Source organism: Biomphalaria glabrata, chromosome 13 (genome assembly GCF_947242115.1).
Source record: "Biomphalaria glabrata chromosome 13, xgBioGlab47.1, whole genome shotgun sequence".
Classification (NCBI taxonomy): domain Eukaryota; kingdom Metazoa; phylum Mollusca; class Gastropoda; family Planorbidae; genus Biomphalaria; species Biomphalaria glabrata.
The window spans coordinates 33,841,761-33,859,661 of record NC_074723.1 but is presented as its reverse complement, the minus strand read 5'-3'; the positions used below and the strand labels follow the sequence as shown (position 1 = coordinate 33,859,661).

At 36.2% G+C, this 17,901-nt stretch overlaps 1 protein-coding gene across 1 annotated transcript; it reads left to right on the top strand.

The window, feature by feature from the left end:
* Positions 1 to 290: 290 nt before the first annotated feature.
* Positions 291 to 16,757, top strand: LOC129922565 (uncharacterized). The gene is made up of 7 exons (XM_056009209.1): positions 291 to 401; positions 3,642 to 3,725; positions 6,566 to 6,771; positions 8,504 to 8,599; positions 9,672 to 9,882; positions 11,852 to 12,117; positions 16,647 to 16,757. Exons 4-7 carry the CDS (start codon positions 8,597 to 8,599, stop codon positions 16,755 to 16,757), a joined length of 591 nt encoding a protein of 196 aa, XP_055865184.1. The 5' UTR covers positions 291 to 401; positions 3,642 to 3,725; positions 6,566 to 6,771; positions 8,504 to 8,596.
* Positions 16,758 to 17,901: the final 1,144 nt, after the last annotated feature.

Sequence of the window (17,901 nt, the reverse complement as noted above, 5' to 3'; positions counted from 1 at the left end):
TATTTTTATACTTCTGGTAGATACAGTACAATACTTGGGGGGGGGGGGCTTACGAAGTAGATTATCTTCAACTCTGAAGGAACATCCAAAGCATGTGACATATTTTTATAACTTAACCATCCATACTATTTTATTGATAAAATGACATTAAAATATAATCTTTCTTTACTCAATATATATCTAAGCCTGTGCAATATACTAAATATGGGTACATTTAAAACTCAAATTTGCGCATTTTTTTCAAAAACTGTAAACTTCTGGTAGTAGATAGATCTACTTTTAGTTTAGATCTAGCTTGAAGTGTGGACACACTCAATGCCTATTCTCTATTAAAGAGATCTAGAACTAAATCTGTATGATTTGGAGCAAAGTATAAATTCGACTAAATCTCTAGACAAGAAGTACTTAAGTATGAGCAAGTTCTTCGTACATATTAATCTAGATCAAAGTCTAAATGATAAAGATGTAGTCGTAGATGTAGACTATACTTCTTTAGTAGAGATGAACTATAATTAGTTTTAGATTGTAGTTTATAATTATATCAAGAGATAGGATTTTAGACTAGATTTTATTCTTAGGTATCCCTAACAATATTGTTTACAATAGATCAGTGAGATTTTGTTCCAAACGAATATTCCAATTTAAATAGAAGCAGCTTTAACAACTATAACTCTGAACCATAATTTACACATAGAAAAACAAAATCTAGGGAAATACTTCGGAAAGACATGAAGATAGAGGCACATTTCTTATTCCATAAGCTATAACGATTTCGTACAAGTTCTCCTTTTTCCCTAGTGCCAGTAGAGAATGGAATGGGTTGGCTAAATCAGCCAGGAAAACCAACGGCTTGGCAAAGTTTAAGTTATTGATTAACATGCATGAATAGATTGACACATGATGCAATTATCTTCTATTATGAAGTAACGTCTGTAATGTATAAGATAAGAAAAGTCTTGACCACGAATGGAAGTGTTTAGTAGTTAATTAATACATATTATCCGAAGTCTACTAGTCCGGGTCGAGCATATTTATGCACTACGTGTAACTGAACAATTAAGAATAGCAACCTTGCCTTGGTAAAGTTCCCCTTGAACTTGTGGTCTATAGGGCAGATGATGTAAAGGTCATCTGGTTCTGTGACCTACGGTTAACGAGGGTGTCATGTGGCCAGCACAACGACCAACCGCCTTTACTTTTCCCCAACTAATGCCAGGTACCCATTAGAGCTGGGTGGACTCAGAGGCGCACAAGGATCCCGAAATAAAAATTCCAGTCTTCACCGAGATTCGAACCCGGGACCCCCGGTTCAGAAGCCAAGCGCTTTACGCTCAGCCATCGCGCCTCCTTGTCTTGGAAAGTAATATTATTACATTTACTTAAAAACAAGAAACTTAAACTCAAAATATAATTAATATACTTACAAAAAATTAAAATATGCAATGCAGGAATGGCGGGAATAAATAAATAAAATAAGTTATAGCTTTTATATTTTCGCTACTTTCATGCTTTTAGCATTCTCAGAGCGTATTGTCCCATCTCATTTGTGAACCAGTGGGAGGAGGGTATCTAGGAGAAAGTTTTTTCCGTGCTGCCTTTAAGTAACCAGTAAACACAACTCTGTTCGAGTCGGGTGTCGAGCCTCGAGACACCCTTCAAAGGTAGCCAAGCCAAGTTCAAGCGTACTTAGCCTCTCGACAACACCATTGAGAGCCGTGAGAGAAAGTACAATCCTTTTTCCTCAGACCTTCAACTGAACTGTCTATGTCTAAAACTGTTTCGCATTGCTGGCATTTAGATTTAAGGGGAAATAAAAAGAAAAATATAATATTACTTAAAAAAAACACAGCTTATATTATGTGTATATGTATTAATTAGTTTGGATCACTCATGTAGGTCTAATTAAAATTGTAATACATCTAGAGTAACAATAAAAAAACAACAACATATATAACAATTTAAAATAAAATAAAAATAGGCAACGACATGATTGTGGACTTAAGCCTACTCGGGCTTCTCAAGCCAACGTGGTAACCACTCAGCTAGCGAAGAGGCTATGAAAATGGAAGATTGTTTCTATTCCCTATGAAAATGGAAGATTGTTTCTATTTCATGCGTGGGATAACATCTTGCTGACTAACAATACTATAGCCTTAGTCTACCGACCTGTGGAATGAGCAGGAAAACAAAACTGCACCCCCAGATGTCTAAGACGAACCTTTAAACTAAGGTGTCAAGATAAAATAACCAATGAGGAAGTGCTAGGAAGAGACAGGTGCCAGGCCACCCGCTATGTTATCAGCAGCAGACGCCTTGGCTGGCTTGGCCACGTCCGTAGAATGCCAGTAGGTCGACTTCCACAGGACATTCTGTATAGTTATCTAACAGAAGGCAGGTGAGTCGCAGCTCGCCCACATTTACGTTACACAATGTACGCAAACGCGACATGAGGCTCTTCAAACCGACACTAGCAGCTTGGAAAAAGTGGCACTTGGATAGATCTGCATGGAGATCAAGCATCAAAGAAGAGAGCCAAATAGTAGATGCCATACACAACAGTAATAGAAAAAAAAAGGGTTAAATTGCCCAATCAGTGTCCGCAGCTGTGTATCAAGGAATGGTCTCTTTAGTCACAAAAAGGGTGCAAAGAGAAAACATTATCAACTAAGACTTAAAAGCCATGTGTACACACACACACACACACACACACACATATATATATATATATATATATATATATATATATATATATATTTGAAAACAAATTACACCATCTTAGAAAGCTTAGCCACATCCTATGATTATTTCATATGGGACACACTTTTTTTCAAAATTTGTGCCAAAAATCTCGCCCAACTAGCAATCGATTCAATTTCTTTATGTAAAGCTTGGCAAACGAGGGTGTTATGAGGCCAGCCCAACTACCAACTGCGTCACTATCGAAAGCGAGTCACATGTTCACGATGATACTATGTTGCCAGCCCAACAACCAACCACTTCTTTTTCCCCAAACTAACGACATAAGATAACTTAATCAATAGACGTGAATTATTTCAATCTAGGATCTCGATATACATCATCTTAATGGAAACTAACAGGAAATGACTTTATTTTCTGAATTTGGGTGAATATATAGTTATGTAATTAATACATATCAATATATATATATAGATTGATTTTATTTTAATGTATCTAAAATTTGCAAACTATTAATTATGAGACGAGAGTTTTCTTTTTTCGATGTTTAATTAATATATCTAGATCTAAACATTAAAATATGTTATATAGGCTAGGGTTGAAAAAAAATCAACTTTACTTCTTATAACTACTTAAGAAAACAACTCTTTGTTTCATATTTTTTAAATTAATATTTCTAGATCTAAACATTAAAATATGTTATATAGATTAGGGTTGAAAAAAAAAACATCAACTTTACTTCTTATAGCTACTTTACAAAACAACTCTTTGTTTCATATTTTTTTAAAAGTTTTTTCACGGCATTTTGTGTAGTGTTGAAAGATCTCCACGTCCAGTGTAGACATAATATATGTAGGGTTTGTTTGTCTGTGCTGAAAGCTATTTTTAAATGCATTCCATGAACACATATTATATGGCGATTTTTTTTCTTCCTATATCAGCAGACGATTATAAAGAAGACATTTGGAGAATGTCTGTTATTGTGGTTATTTTCTCAGCCTTCATCAGTCCTATCTCAAGTACTGACGGTCAGTGTGATCTATAAATATAAACCTTAGTCTAATAAATTATTAGATACTGATATATTTTGTTTTGTTTCTCCCCATCCAGTAGTAGAGAGAGTATGATTCGTTTTGTAAATTATTATTATAGCTTTTATGCTTATAGCATGCTCAGAGCGCTTTGGTCCAATCTCATTTGTGGACCGGTGGGGGGGAGGGGGTATCTAGAAGTTGGTTTACCGTGCTGCCTTTAGGCGCTCAGTAAACACAACTCTGCCCGAGTCGGGTGTCGAACCTCGAGCCCCCTTCTAGGTAGACAAGCCAAGCCAAGTTCAAGCGCACTTAGCCTCTCGACCACGCTTCCCTTTTTTATTGACTGTTTAGCACTTAATAATGCAGAGACATTTCCTTCCACATCTTATCTTATATATTACAGACGTTACTTCAAAAAAAAAAAACGGAAGATTATCCCGTCCTACAAATTTCATGTATCAACCTAGTCATGCATGTTAATCAATACAACCACATACAACTAATATATCGCCGATTAATATTTCTTTAATTGGTATATAATGTGGTTACATCAAACTCAAAGAGGCGCAAAGACTACAGAAAATTAATGGAATTAAATATATGGGTCGATGTTTGGTTTTCTACACTGGTACATGTGATCAGAAAGTTGCGATAGATAGGCAGCTATAAAATACTCAGAAAGACACAAAAATAAAGTCACATCCCTAATCCCATATGCTAGGACAGGGGTTCTCAACCTGTGGGTCGCGACCCCTTTGGGGGGTCGAGTGACCATTTGACAGGGGCCGCCTAAGACAAACGGAAATTTTTATTTTTCGTTAATTTTACTTAGGCCTAAGAACGAAACACATTTTTAGGTTGGGGTACGCCGCCTTGTGGAGATTCGTATTATGGGGTCGACGAGGTTAAAAGGTTGAGAACCGCTGTGCTAGGACAAATTTGTACAAATACTCCTTCTTCCCTAGTGCTATTAGAGAATCAGGAAAATCAGTGACTTGGCAGAATTTAGGCCATTGGTTAATATGCATAACTGAATGCATGAAGCGTGGACGTAATCATCTTCTTTTTTGAAGTAACGTTTGTATTATATAAGCTATATTCAAATCTTGTGAAATATAATTCCAAAAACTCAATGTTTAGCTTTTGCGAGTTAATTTAAGTCTAATTTTAACTAAATCCGAGGACAATCGTCTGCGCTGTGTGCGGTAATACACAATTGGGTCTGTTTATGATCGTGTAAAAAAAACAAACACTAATTAATACTCGGACTTGAAGTCAGGTCTTATATAACTTATATAACTATTGAAATCTTTCTAATTGGACGATCTGCATTCCTGACTTTTTTCCTTGGTAATCAAGGGTTCAAACCCTGCCCCATTCTTATTCCATGACGTCCTACAAGAGCTTTGAAGCAGAACGTCATAATCCTATTTCTGTAGCTACGTCTGAAGTTCTGCAAGCTAAGAGCTAAGTCAAAAAATATACATAACCAAGCAAAATAGAAAACATATTTAAAACAAAAAAAAAACTTTCATTATGTGTATTAATGAGTTTTGGATCAGTCACGTGATTAACAATTAATAAATCTGTGCGATTAGAAATATTTTCACTAATGGTTTTTGTTTAGCGTAATTTTATGATTTACCATCCTCAGTGCATTATGATCCTATCACTGGTCTGGCCCAATTGGGAAGGGGGTGAGGAAGAACGGGGTATCTGGGTGATCGCTTTTTAAAATGTATTTATAAAAAAACGACTTGACTTTAAACTCGCGGGCTAAAGCCTTCTCAATCCAACCACCGTCACCACTCTGCTTGCGAAGAGCGTATGAACATGGAATATTGTAAAACTCTCTAATTATGAATAGAAGAAATTTACTAATTACTAATAATTAATTTATTGGTTAAATTTTGTTATTGATTCTTGTGTTGTCAGGTAAAAGAAATAATTGTACACAATTTCAGCTTGATCCGAGATTGGCTGTGGTAGAAATTAACGTGTAAAACTTTTTTAATTGACAGATATAGTTGATATAACCTTTCTAAAATTTCAAGTTATATTATTAATTTTTAGTTTTTATTAGTATTATTTTTATTTGTTTAGCGTGCTCAATACATATACATCTCGCTTTAAGCACTGGTCGATGAAACGATATAAATAAGGGCCCTTTAGTAAAATCATTAAATGTAGAGACTTTTCTGGACAGAAGACTAATTTGTAAAGTAGCAATTAAACATTAAAAAAAAATAAAAAAAATTTGAAATACAAAAACAAAACCTAATAAAATACCCTGAAAGACACAGAGATAATGGCGCATTCATTTGTTTCACATGCTGGGACAAATTTGTACAAATGCTTCTTCTTCCCTGGTGCTATTAGAGTATGGGATGGGTTGCCTAAGTCAGACAGAAAAAAAAACCATTGACTTGACAGTTGGCATGACATATTAAAACAGGAACACGCTTAAGACGTAATCATTTTCTTTTTTTTTTCTTATAGTAACGTCTGTGTTTTATAAGACAAGGAAGGGTGTCAGGGTGAAGACGTTTTCTTAGCTCTCTTAAGGTTCTCAACAAACTCAACTCAGCTGGAGTTTAAGAAAAGTTTAAATTTTCATTAGATTCGGTCCCCGGCTCCTTCGTTGAGCTATCTAAGCAGAGTACGTTCCTCAACCAACACACCATTATTTTTTTTTTACTCTATACTTTAAAGTTTAACAAACTGCTCATTTTGAAGACGTTTGCTCTTTAAAAAAAAAAAAAAAAAAACATTAAATTATTTTATTCGTCTTATCATCAAGTTAATACAGGCAGTTTTTTTTTCTTTCTCTACAGTTATGCTTCAATATGAGTCAAGTGACGTCACTGGTGATCAAATGCCTGACCAGGTCAATGTGACTTTTAACACAGAAACAGAATCTCTAACCAAACTTAATCTCAAGCGATCGCGATATTTCAACCTTGACATTCCGGTCTATACTCTCGACATGGAAAGTGAATGAATTTTTCAAAGGCATAAAGTAAAGACTAGACCCAGAAAGGTAAACACAGAATTTTAAAATCACTTTGTCCACTAATATAGACACTTAGTTAAACCTACATATAATAATTCTTGGCTAGTAGACTCCAAGTTGTTTTTTTTTTTTTTTTGTTAATTTCCAACAGTCTCACATCCCTTATCAATTCGTAATATAAGATTGCGGGGTCGCTGTGGCTGAGTGGTTTAGCGCTTAACTCCCAAACCTGGGGTCCTGGGTTCGAATCTTGGTGAAGACTGGGGATTTAAATTTTGGGATTTTCAGGGCGCCCCTGAGTCCACCTATGAGGCGCAGTGGCTGAGCAGTAATCGCTTGGCTTCCGTACCGGCGTCTGGGGTTCGAAACCTGTTGAAGACAGGGATTTTGAATTTTGGGATCTGCGGGCGTCTCTGAGTCCACTCAGCTCTAATTGGTACCTAACATTATTTGGGAAAATTAAAGGCGGTTCGTCGTTGTGCTGGTGTTAAGGATTCCGCGCGGTGTTGATTCTTGGAAATATATCTAGTGTAGATCTGACTGGAAGTAACGCTGAACTCAACTACTTCAGTAACACCGACGAAAGGCCGAAACAATCAAAATATGTAGTCGACGCTGATGTTGTTTTACAAATATATTTAATAATCAAGAAGGGAATCGTCGGATGTCAGCTATGTCCGTAAATCCGTATATCTATTCTACTGCTCTACACGAAGCGTTATCTTTTAGCGTCGCTTAGAGCTTTCTTGTTTTTTAACCCACTTTACGTCATCGTCGCTAAGTAAAACTTTACCCTATTCCCGAAACAAATAACTAATTCCTAATCATGTCATAACACTGGCCACATGACATACTCGTAACTAATTGGCTACAGAAACAGATGACCTTTACATCATCTTCCCTATAGATCACAAGGTCTGAAAAGGGAACTTTACTTTACTTTACTGAGTCCACCCAACTCTAATGGGTACCTGACTAATAGATCGCAAAGTGTAAAAGGAGAACTTTACTTTTTACTTTAATAGTGATTTGTTTGGTATAAGACACATCTGGATCTGGTGTACATTCTTATTTTACAGAAAAGTATTTTGATGGCCGCACAATGTCTAGGGTTTTATTTTTTTCGTTTCACACATGGCGCAGACATATTACACGCATATTACACACACATTAGTCATACATTACACACACATTAAACATACATTGCACACACATTACACATACATTGAACACACATTATGCATACATTGAACACACATTACACATACATTGAACACACATTACACATACATTGAACACACATTATGCATACATTGAACACACATTACACATACATTGAACACACATTACACATACATTGAACACACATTACGCATACATTACACACACAGTACGCATACATTGCACACACATTACACATACATTGCACACACATTACACATACATTGAGGCGATGCTGTGATAAATTTAAGTTCCTTTTTCAGACCATGCGATCTATAGGGCAGATGATTAAAGGACATTGGTTAACGAGGGTGTCATATGGCCAGGTTCGGAAGATAAGAGCTTTACCACTCATCCACCTTGACCTCGGTCCTGCATATGGGAGAGAAATTTAGATGATGACGTAATTTACTTTCCAAGTCAAAATATCTATTAAAAAAATTACCTTTTTCACTTATTGCATTCTAAAGAGCAAATGTATTATCGCATTATATTTATTATTTATTTTAATATCTGATAAACTCTCTCGGCATTACAGGATATAGGCTTTTACCAGGATATTAAAAACAAGGCTGTGTTTGAAATCCTAAAGTCTCCTGAGAAATCGGCCAGCAAGAAATATAAATTTAACATGGTAGGTTGTCCAGATTTAGCTTTATCTGGAAAGACAATAGCTTTTGAACTGTAGATTGATGCTGGGAAATTATCATTACAAAGCTTTTTTTTCTCCGTTTGTCTGTTCGGGTGTCTCTCAAGCTGGTAGAAATTGTGTTTAGGCTATTTCCCCTACTTTCCATGCTCGTATCAAGTTAAAACTTTAAAAAATGACTCATTATCATTGACAACTTATATATAAATGTAAATCGTAATTAGCTTGCCCCTACCTTCTGTTAAGAAAGTCGATAATTTCTTAATAAGTATTGGTTATTCATTATTTTGTATGGCAACGAACAAGGGAAATAATGGGTACTTGGCAGATGCGGTTGTAAAAGCTGAGTTAGTTCCTTTATACTTTGAATAACGATTTACGTCGTTGTCTAAAGGTTTGAAACTAACTCTCACAGAGGGTGCCAGACACACATTTGAGGCCCAAACGAAAGCCCTTATTAAAGACAGGCGGAAAAGACGAAAGGAAAACTTAAATAGACCGCCAGTGGACAAACATCTATAAAAAAGCTAACAATATCCTCGAAAAAAAGAATCACCCTTTGTGTCAGGATTTTGTGATTTTACCATCACAAAAGAGATACAAGACACCGATAGCAAAGACAAACAGACACAAACACTCTTTTGTTCCCCTGGCAATCAAATCATTAAATAATAACAATCTGGTATAAACTTTGTCACATGTAAATTATGAGTGAGTCTGGTGTGAATGTACACTTTGGTTTCTTATAGTTATAATGTTTTTTGTTTGGTGTAATGCACAAATTGTAAGACAAATTTCCAAACGGACAATGTAAATAAAATCAAAATTACTAGTCTATACCTTTGTAACTGACATTGATTTGTTACGCTGTAAGGTCATGCCGACTATTCTTGTTTCAGAAAGGTGAGTTTCTCATGAACACCTCCAAGGATTCAAACCCGGAACCCTCAGTTCGGAAGCCAAGCGCTTTACCACTCAGCCATGGCGCTGCCAATAAAGAGAAATATAAATAAATATTTTAAAAAAATGCAAATTATGCTAACTATTCTTGTTTCAGAAAGGTGAGTTTCTCATGAACACCTCTAAATATCTCTTCGACTCTGAGAAAAAGACTACTAAAAAGCCTTGGAGAAAACCGTCTTTCCAAACGTTTTCCGACTCTAGAAAGACGACTTCATCTCGTAGCACGACAACATTCGACCAATTCGTCTATACCTTAGAATTAGTGAACACCACAATGTTTTCTAGGTTTGACTCACAAAAAGCTGGTAGGCCACGTGTCTTCACATTCTATAATGTTTTTGTATGAATTAAAAAAAAACAGCATTTAGTTTACAAGCATTAACATCTAAAAACAAGCTTACAAAAAGAGTTTGTGTTATTACACAAACTCAGAAGCGGACCACGTGTGATATTTTTATTAATCACTTATAATAATATACTATGGATAATGAGGTTTTTTGGTTTACACATTTAATGTAATGTAATTCAGAATAATGATTTGAAACATTCGTTTGACGTTAATTTTTTTTTATTCTTTGAAACAAGAATTAACATATTATCGATAATGAGACCTTAGGAACATCTGTAAAGAAAAAGAAATGTAAAATGTGTATATTTCTAATATTTTTTTACAAGTAAAAATATTGTATGAAAAAAAATGTTACAAAATAAAATACCTATTTTTTTTAATAGTAACCTCTCTCTTATATTTAGGTATTGTTAAAAAAAATGTATTTTTATGAAAAAAAAACTCGAATAATACACTTTCAAAACCAAACTGTTAGCTTCCATAAGATGTAATGTCACCTTAAAACTGTGTAAAATATGAAATATTTATTTTCCATTTCTTTATTCTAGTTTTGCAATTTAAACTCTACAGACGAAGGAACAACTGACCATTGTAAAATAATTATAGCTTTCTTCTTATCTTATATAATACAGACATTACTTCAAAAGAGAAGATGATTACGAGGTCTGTCCTTTTTTTACCGAGGGAAAAAAATGCAGACTAGTAATTATAGAAATGAATAAACAGAACTTTATTATTTTGTAAAATAAAAATTGTAATGCGAAACTTTCATGCTTATAGCATGCTCAGTGCGCTAATGTCCAATCCAATAGTTGACCATTGGAGAATGATGTATCTTAATTATAGTCGTTTTCACATGAGCAGCTTAAAAATATTGACAAGTTTAAATCTTTCTGTATATACTTAAAAACCCTGACTTATTTATCATTAAGTGTCCCACTTGCGCTAGATGAAATAACAGGAACATTTAACCTTTCATTACTAAGACTAAGACTGATTTATTGATCCTTAAGGAAATTTGTTGTGATTACAAGGACTCATTTCTCATATAAAGTCAACACAACAAAAACATACACATAAATAGAACAGATACAACATAAAGAGTTCATTCAGCGCGCTGGCTTCGTGGTAAAGCGATTGGAGGAGGTTCCGTGTTCGAGTCCTGAAGAAGACTGGAATTTTTAAATCTTTAGGGCGCCTCTGAGTTCACCCAGCTCTAGAGGGTACCTGACATTAGTTGTGGAAAAGTGAATGCGGTTGATCATTATCCTGGCCACATGACACCCTCGTTAACTGTTGGCAAACAGAAATAATGATCTTTACACCATCTGCCCCATAGATCGCAAGGTTTGAAAAGGGAACTTTTTTTTTAATAAACTTAGAACAGCCAATCCGTTTCCATTATGAAATCTGCAGTTTAATTTACCAAAAAGATTTTTTGTTCCTACCCAATAACTGCAGAGGAGGTCACCATTGCAGTGCTATAGATCAACAAAGCACCAGGGCTAGACATGGTGTCAGTTGAAATGCTAAAACCTGGGGGACAATGCATTGTTAAAAGAATGACTGATCTCCTAAATCTCTGTAGGCGAACTTCAAAAGACCCAGAGGACTGGCAAAACGGAGTCATTGTAAAGCTTCCAAAAAAAAAGGGCAACTTTGCAGACTGCAACAACTGGAGGGTGTAAATAAGATTATTTGTTAAAGCAGAGGGCTGGAGGCGGGATAACTAATACAACTTTTTAAAAAATGGATCGTGTAAAGACATGTTACGTAATCGTCTCACGGCCGAACATTTAGAATTCAAGATTTAGTGGTCTGACTTGGTGTCTCATCTCTCTAGCTGGATATAATATAATGGATGCCATGTATATAATATAATGGATGTCATGTATATAATGTAATGGATGTCATGTCTCTTCCAGCGCCAGAAGTAAAAAAAATTGTGAGTATGAATTTCATCGACAGAAGAGACGAGAAGCTTCACAGCTCAGGTCAGAACTCCAACCGGTCAACATCGCGGTCAGTCCCAAATAGCAGACAGCGCCGCAGCGCAGTGCAGAACTACTACATTGACGTGGCGGCCTTGCTTGACTACAAACTCTACTCTAAGTTTTTAGCACTCGCTAACAATCACGTCGCCACAGCGATGCAGAATATTTTAGAGCACTATGCATTTGTGTTTAGTGGGGTGAGTTCTTCATAGAAGTGGTTCTAAAATTATCATATTAGAGTTCTACTTTTAGAAATTGTGATCTAAGGGGGCAGATGATGTAAAGGTCATCTGTTTCCGTGGACTACGGTTAACGAGGGTGCCATTTCAACTAATGACAGTTACCCAGTAGAGCTGGGTGGACTTAGAGGCACCCAAAAATCCCTATATTAAAAATCACAATCTTCACCAGGACCTACTAATCTAAAAACCTAGCGCATTTACTAATCAGACATCGCGCCGCCAGAATTGTTGGTACTCTATTGTAAACTAGTAAAAGTGTTTTTGTGCATCTGTGTGTGTGCAAGTGTAAATGTTGAATCATAGTGGATGTATATGTGTTAGTGCAGAATGATCGAGAGGATGACCGACATGCGCAGTATAACAGGACTGGAATATTTTGTAGGTCTTACCGTTGCACCCCTTTAAAAATATCCATTAAGGGTGAAATACGCAAACTGAAAAGGAAATTGGTCATACAATCGGCGACCACAGCACGGTCTAGCAAACAGGCATTGGACGTTTAGAGTATGAAACAAAGACGCCGAAAGACGCCGAAAGACGCCAAAAGACGCCAAAAGACGCCAAAAGTCACAAAAAGACGCCAAAAGACACCGAAAGACGCCAAAAGACGCCAAAAGACACCGAAAGACCTATCCGTCGCGCTGTCCATAACAAGCGTCGCATGCTTGCGGTGCTGGTATCTCAAGGTTGGTGGCGATACCTTATAGGAATACTCAGGATCCTCTCGTGGGCTCGGTCTTCTGCCTTACTGGGATGGGTTAGCCAAGGCGCTGGCTCATAGATATGATTACAACGCAAATGATTAAATTATCCGCCCTTGTTGATCGGAAATGTCCGGACAGAGAGGTCAGTGAAGAAATAAGCCTATGGTTAAAATGTATCAATTTGGAAAAGGGTAAGAAAAGGGCAGAGGCTATATCCTTTGGGACACTCACTGCGGTGAAAGTAAATATTATGGTGAGAAAAGTCCAAGTATGTGCTAAGTAAAGAAATCTTTTTATAGACAGTTGGACACCCGGTAAGAAAGAATGTTATAGTAGAATGTATTCCACTAGCCATACACTACCCATGACCCGCGGGTCTTAATTTGCGTATCACTGTCGATACGGTCACTGAGAGTGAATGTAAAAATAGTAGGAATGGAGCTATTAAAATAGTCTAATCGACCATAATCCATTTTTTAAAATAAAAACATTTGCTTGTAGGCCTACATATATTTAGATCTAGATACTATTATGATAGATGTAGACCTACTATAAGAGTAAATTCGAGGGCCAAAGAAGCTTAATAATTATTCTATGTTAGTATATTTCATATCCCCCATATAGAGCCTCATGTCCAATGATCGCGTGTTTATATAGCGCATATTAAGTGGGCGGGAGGAGGGTTAGAGAGTCGGCTTACGTGCGTGTTGTCCCGCATAGTTGGGCGACGTAGAGAATGAAATATTTATATTTCATGTAACATGCCTTTCCAAAACACACATAATTCCTAAAGACATTTTGCACTCAGAGGTATAGTCACATAGGTCCATTAGACTAGGACTTTGGTTATAGGTATTGACCCATACTTCTGTACGTGTGACATGGTGCCAATTGTCTTGGCTATCCTGTTGAGGTCTTGAAATATAAAATAATATACAAAATGCTGGAAACCTTTTTTTTTTATAAGTTGACCTTATTGGACTGAGGTTGTTGTTTTGTTTTGTTGCATTTCCCCAAATGAGATTAGTTTTGGCCTAATTTATAAACTTGGTTTAAACATTTTTCTTTAAACGTGACTCACTTGACTGTGCAATCCCAGGGGAGCTTAGAACCGAAACCACACCTCTCCACCAAACTTGGTTCTTAGCAGCTTTCTTCATCTGCTCCCATGACATTCCAGTATCCTCAGCTGGTTTGCTGGGTCTGCCCACTTTCCACTATCCTTGCGAATTCCAGTCAAGTGCCTGCCTTGCATCTTTGGTAGCTGTTTGCAGGGTGTGTCTGTCACATTATTGTTTGTTAGTTATTGTGAACTGTTCGTGGAATCACGGAGTACACTTTTTTTATTGTGTTTATAGTGTTTCACGGGGAAAATTGGGAATTATGGGTTAAAAAGCCTCGCTTTGATAGTGGATCAGATGGTCAAAAGTGAGTAGTTACCATGGTCTTGGAAGATACTAGACGTAGGAATGAGTCTTGATAAAAAGTCATTACTGATATCTAACATATTATATATTTGATGCATGGGCATGACCGTTTCTTTGCTTTAGTTTTTTTTTTTTTATGTGAGATTTTAATACTAAACCATTACTTGCCTCAGCGCAGCCAAAAGGTTTTGAGTTTAAAACCCCCCTATCAGTAAAATTCCCCTTCTTCTATAAAACAAACAAAAAAAAATAATGCAAACTGCAATCCCTATATTCCAAGAGCAAAGCTAAGGAAGATTTTGATTTTAAAACCACCTCAGAAATTAAAGATAAAACCCGCTATTCAATAAACGACTATCTATTCATCAATCACCAGATTCTATGAGCGTAGCCAAATGGGTTTTGAGTTTATGAGTTTAAACCCCATTCAGTAGGGTAGGGTTTGAAACTAAAAAATACCTCTTCAATGTAAAAAAAAAAGAACATTACGCTCTCAAAATGCTATGATCGTAGCCCAAGGGGTTTTGAGTTTAAACCTCTCTTTAGCGGGGTTTAAAGAAAAAAACAACTTTTCACTATAAAAGAAAGCAAATTACTCAAAGTTATATGAGCGTAACTCTGCGTAAACAAACCTAGGGGGGTTTGAGTAAAAATTCCACTCCTCCAGATGGCTTTTTTAAAAGACCCCTCCAAATTTTTTTTAGTTTTAAATTCCCCTACAGAGAGTTTTGAGGTTGAAAACCTCAATCTTCAATATTATTCTAATGCAAACTAGAGTCACTAAGTTCTATGACAGTTGCCAAATAGGGGTTTTGAATTAAAAAAAAAACAACTTTAGAGATTTTTTTAGTTTTAAACCCCCCAACAAATGATTTTGACAAAAAAACTTCCCTTTTTAATACAAAATCTAAAGGAAACTACAGTCACCTAATTTCAAGAGTGTAGACAAGAGAGGTTAAACAGTTCTACCAGTGGCTGGGCTCCATTAATAAAGTGTAGTAAATGGTCAAATGCCAAAATTGAAAAACACTATTTGTGGCTCAACAAAGATGGCTAAGACACATTATATGATTACATTATAGAAATCGGTTCTAAATTAAGGAAATCCTATGTCGAACTGGGAGTTGACCCCTTAGTAAGGCTGTAAAAGAGCGTCGCATGAGGTTTGCGGGACATGTTCTGCAACAAAATGAATTACGCATAATTAGAGTTGCGATGACATCCTAGAAAAACATGGAACCACACTTTACTGGTTCTTAGAGCGGGTGGAAAAAAACCTTAGGAAATTGCCAGTGAGAGATTTTTGAGCAAACAGCTTGCCGCTAAATGCGCCGAACGGCGAGGGAAGGTCTAAGTCAGTAAGAATAGCACATTAGGTTTTTGAAATAAAACATTTTAATAGCAAGATAATAAACAGTAGATACCACAGAATATGCATTTTGTTGGCTTTCAATACCGGAAATATTTCTTGGAGGCGGGGCTCTACCCCGCGCCCCCTTTGTTTGCAAGGGCGGGGTGTCTATATTTTATTTTCTACTAACTCAATGAAGAACATATTCTAGGGCACAATTAACGTATTCCTAACATACATATATATTTTTTTCGCCTGGGGAGGGGGAATGGGGGGGGGGTGAAGAAAAAATCCCCCCCAAACCCCACCTGCGAAAAAACATTCTGGCTACGCCCATGATTGGATGTATTCTATTGGATTCTATAAGTAAGTTTGCGAAATATGATATGCGATTCCTTATGGCTGGACTTGCCAGTGAGTTGTCATTTTATATTCCCTAAATATGATGTCTTTTACAATTGAGTTCATTTATCACTCTACCTGTTTGTTGATTTAGTACTCAGTGGTAGCCAAACGCGACAGTTATGGAAGTGAAGTAATGTCTAGTCAGCTTGTGTACAGTAGACACTTTAAAGTTTTTACCTTTACCTATCCCTTAGTCTGTTGGACCGTTTGGGCACAATGCAAGATTTGTCGACCGTCTTTCTCCATTCCTCTCTGTCCTTAGCCTTAGTTAGAACCTCATTTAATGACAGGTCCGTCCATTCTTTTATGTTGTCCTCCCATCGTTTTCTCTGTCTCTTCTTCTTTTTCCTGGTACTAGGTTTAAAAAACTCCAAAGCTAAATAAATATAAAGTCACACATAACGTAACCTTACAGTATCCAATCCAGCTCCACTTTCGCTTTTTGATGTACTGGGCTTTTGCCTAGTTCTCTCCCGCAGTATGATAGTAGTTATTTTGTCTGGCCACCTAATCTTAAAACCGGAGTAGGCATCTTTTAAAAGGAACTCACCATATAGTTTATTTAGTGGCGTATTTGATAAATGTTTTCATTTCCAGGCCGACATGCTGTATCAAGGCATCCAACACCCAGAATACACGATTCACATTCTTCTGAGTAGAGTGTACGCTTTTCAGGTTCGTATTTATATTGCACACTTTAGTGGCTAATAGATAATTTCCTCCCACTCCCCCCACCTCCCCCCACTACGATCTGATAACTTATGTGGAATATGACTGGAGATGGTATCAGGCAAAAGGTTTCCGTATTTCCTTTGACTCAGCTGTTTAGGATTCGGGATTTAAACGCTAGTATTGCTTGTAAGAGTTTAAGAGATGTCTACAGCTGAACCACAAATTAACATTATTATGATAGGTCAGGGTTCAGTTGAGTGGAGTATTTAAGGTAAGGTTTACCGGATATCCCCCTTCTTTCTCCACCACCCCTTCTCACCCCTTTTTCCTAACTGTTCCAGACCAGTGATAGCATCATAGCTAAAAGCATGAACTTGGGCTAAACAAAAACGTTTAGTCAAAAAGGTTCTAATCGTACAGATTTATTAATGTCATTTAGAATTAAAGAAAATTTAATTACATCATATATATATATATATATATATATTTAATATAAGTTTTTTAAAAGTATTTTTTTATATATATTTTCTTGTTACATTTTTTGAGGCCACTCTGTCTCCACAAATATCCGAATAGAATATACTAGACTTATTTTACCCGCGGCCCGCGGGTCTTTATTTACATATCACTGTCGAAATGGTCACTGAGAGTGTTTTGGAAACAATTAAACGAAATAATAATATTATAAGTAAAGCGAATGTGTAAATGTAAAAATAGTATGAATGAAGCCATCAAATCAAAATAGCTAATTTACTTAAATCCATTTTTTCAAATTAAAACATTTGCTTTTAGGCTTACATATATTTGATTAAAATATGTAATGAATAGATTTGATTTTGTATGTTCATGTGTTTAAGTATAAAGTTGATCTTGAGGTAGGCATTGATCTAGATCTAGACTAATCTAGAGCTAAAAATTGGCCTTTATAAAGTTCATTCTGTGCTGTGTGAAGGCTTTGCTCTGGATATGCGTGACTTTTTTAGTACGCGACTCATGAATGAATTTAGGCCTATCTTAAGGCGGCTTAGCAGCTTTATCGAACGAATGTATGAGAAGTGCTTTAGAAAAACAAATTTGAATGTTAATTTGAGTAAAATATGAAATGAATGAACTATAATTAGTATGTTCATGTGTTTAAGTATAAAACTATCTTTGCGAAGAGAAGTTATATCATCTTAGA

Bases quoted from the DNA above. Each gene is read 5' to 3' on its own strand.
- LOC129922565 (XM_056009209.1), top strand. The intron at 9,883-11,851 runs GTAGGCCACGTG...TGTCTCTTCCAG, and splicing joins GTTTGACTCACAAAAAGCTG to CGCCAGAAGTAAAAAAAATT. The intron at 12,118-16,646 runs GTGAGTTCTTCA...TTTCATTTCCAG, and splicing joins ATGCATTTGTGTTTAGTGGG to GCCGACATGCTGTATCAAGG.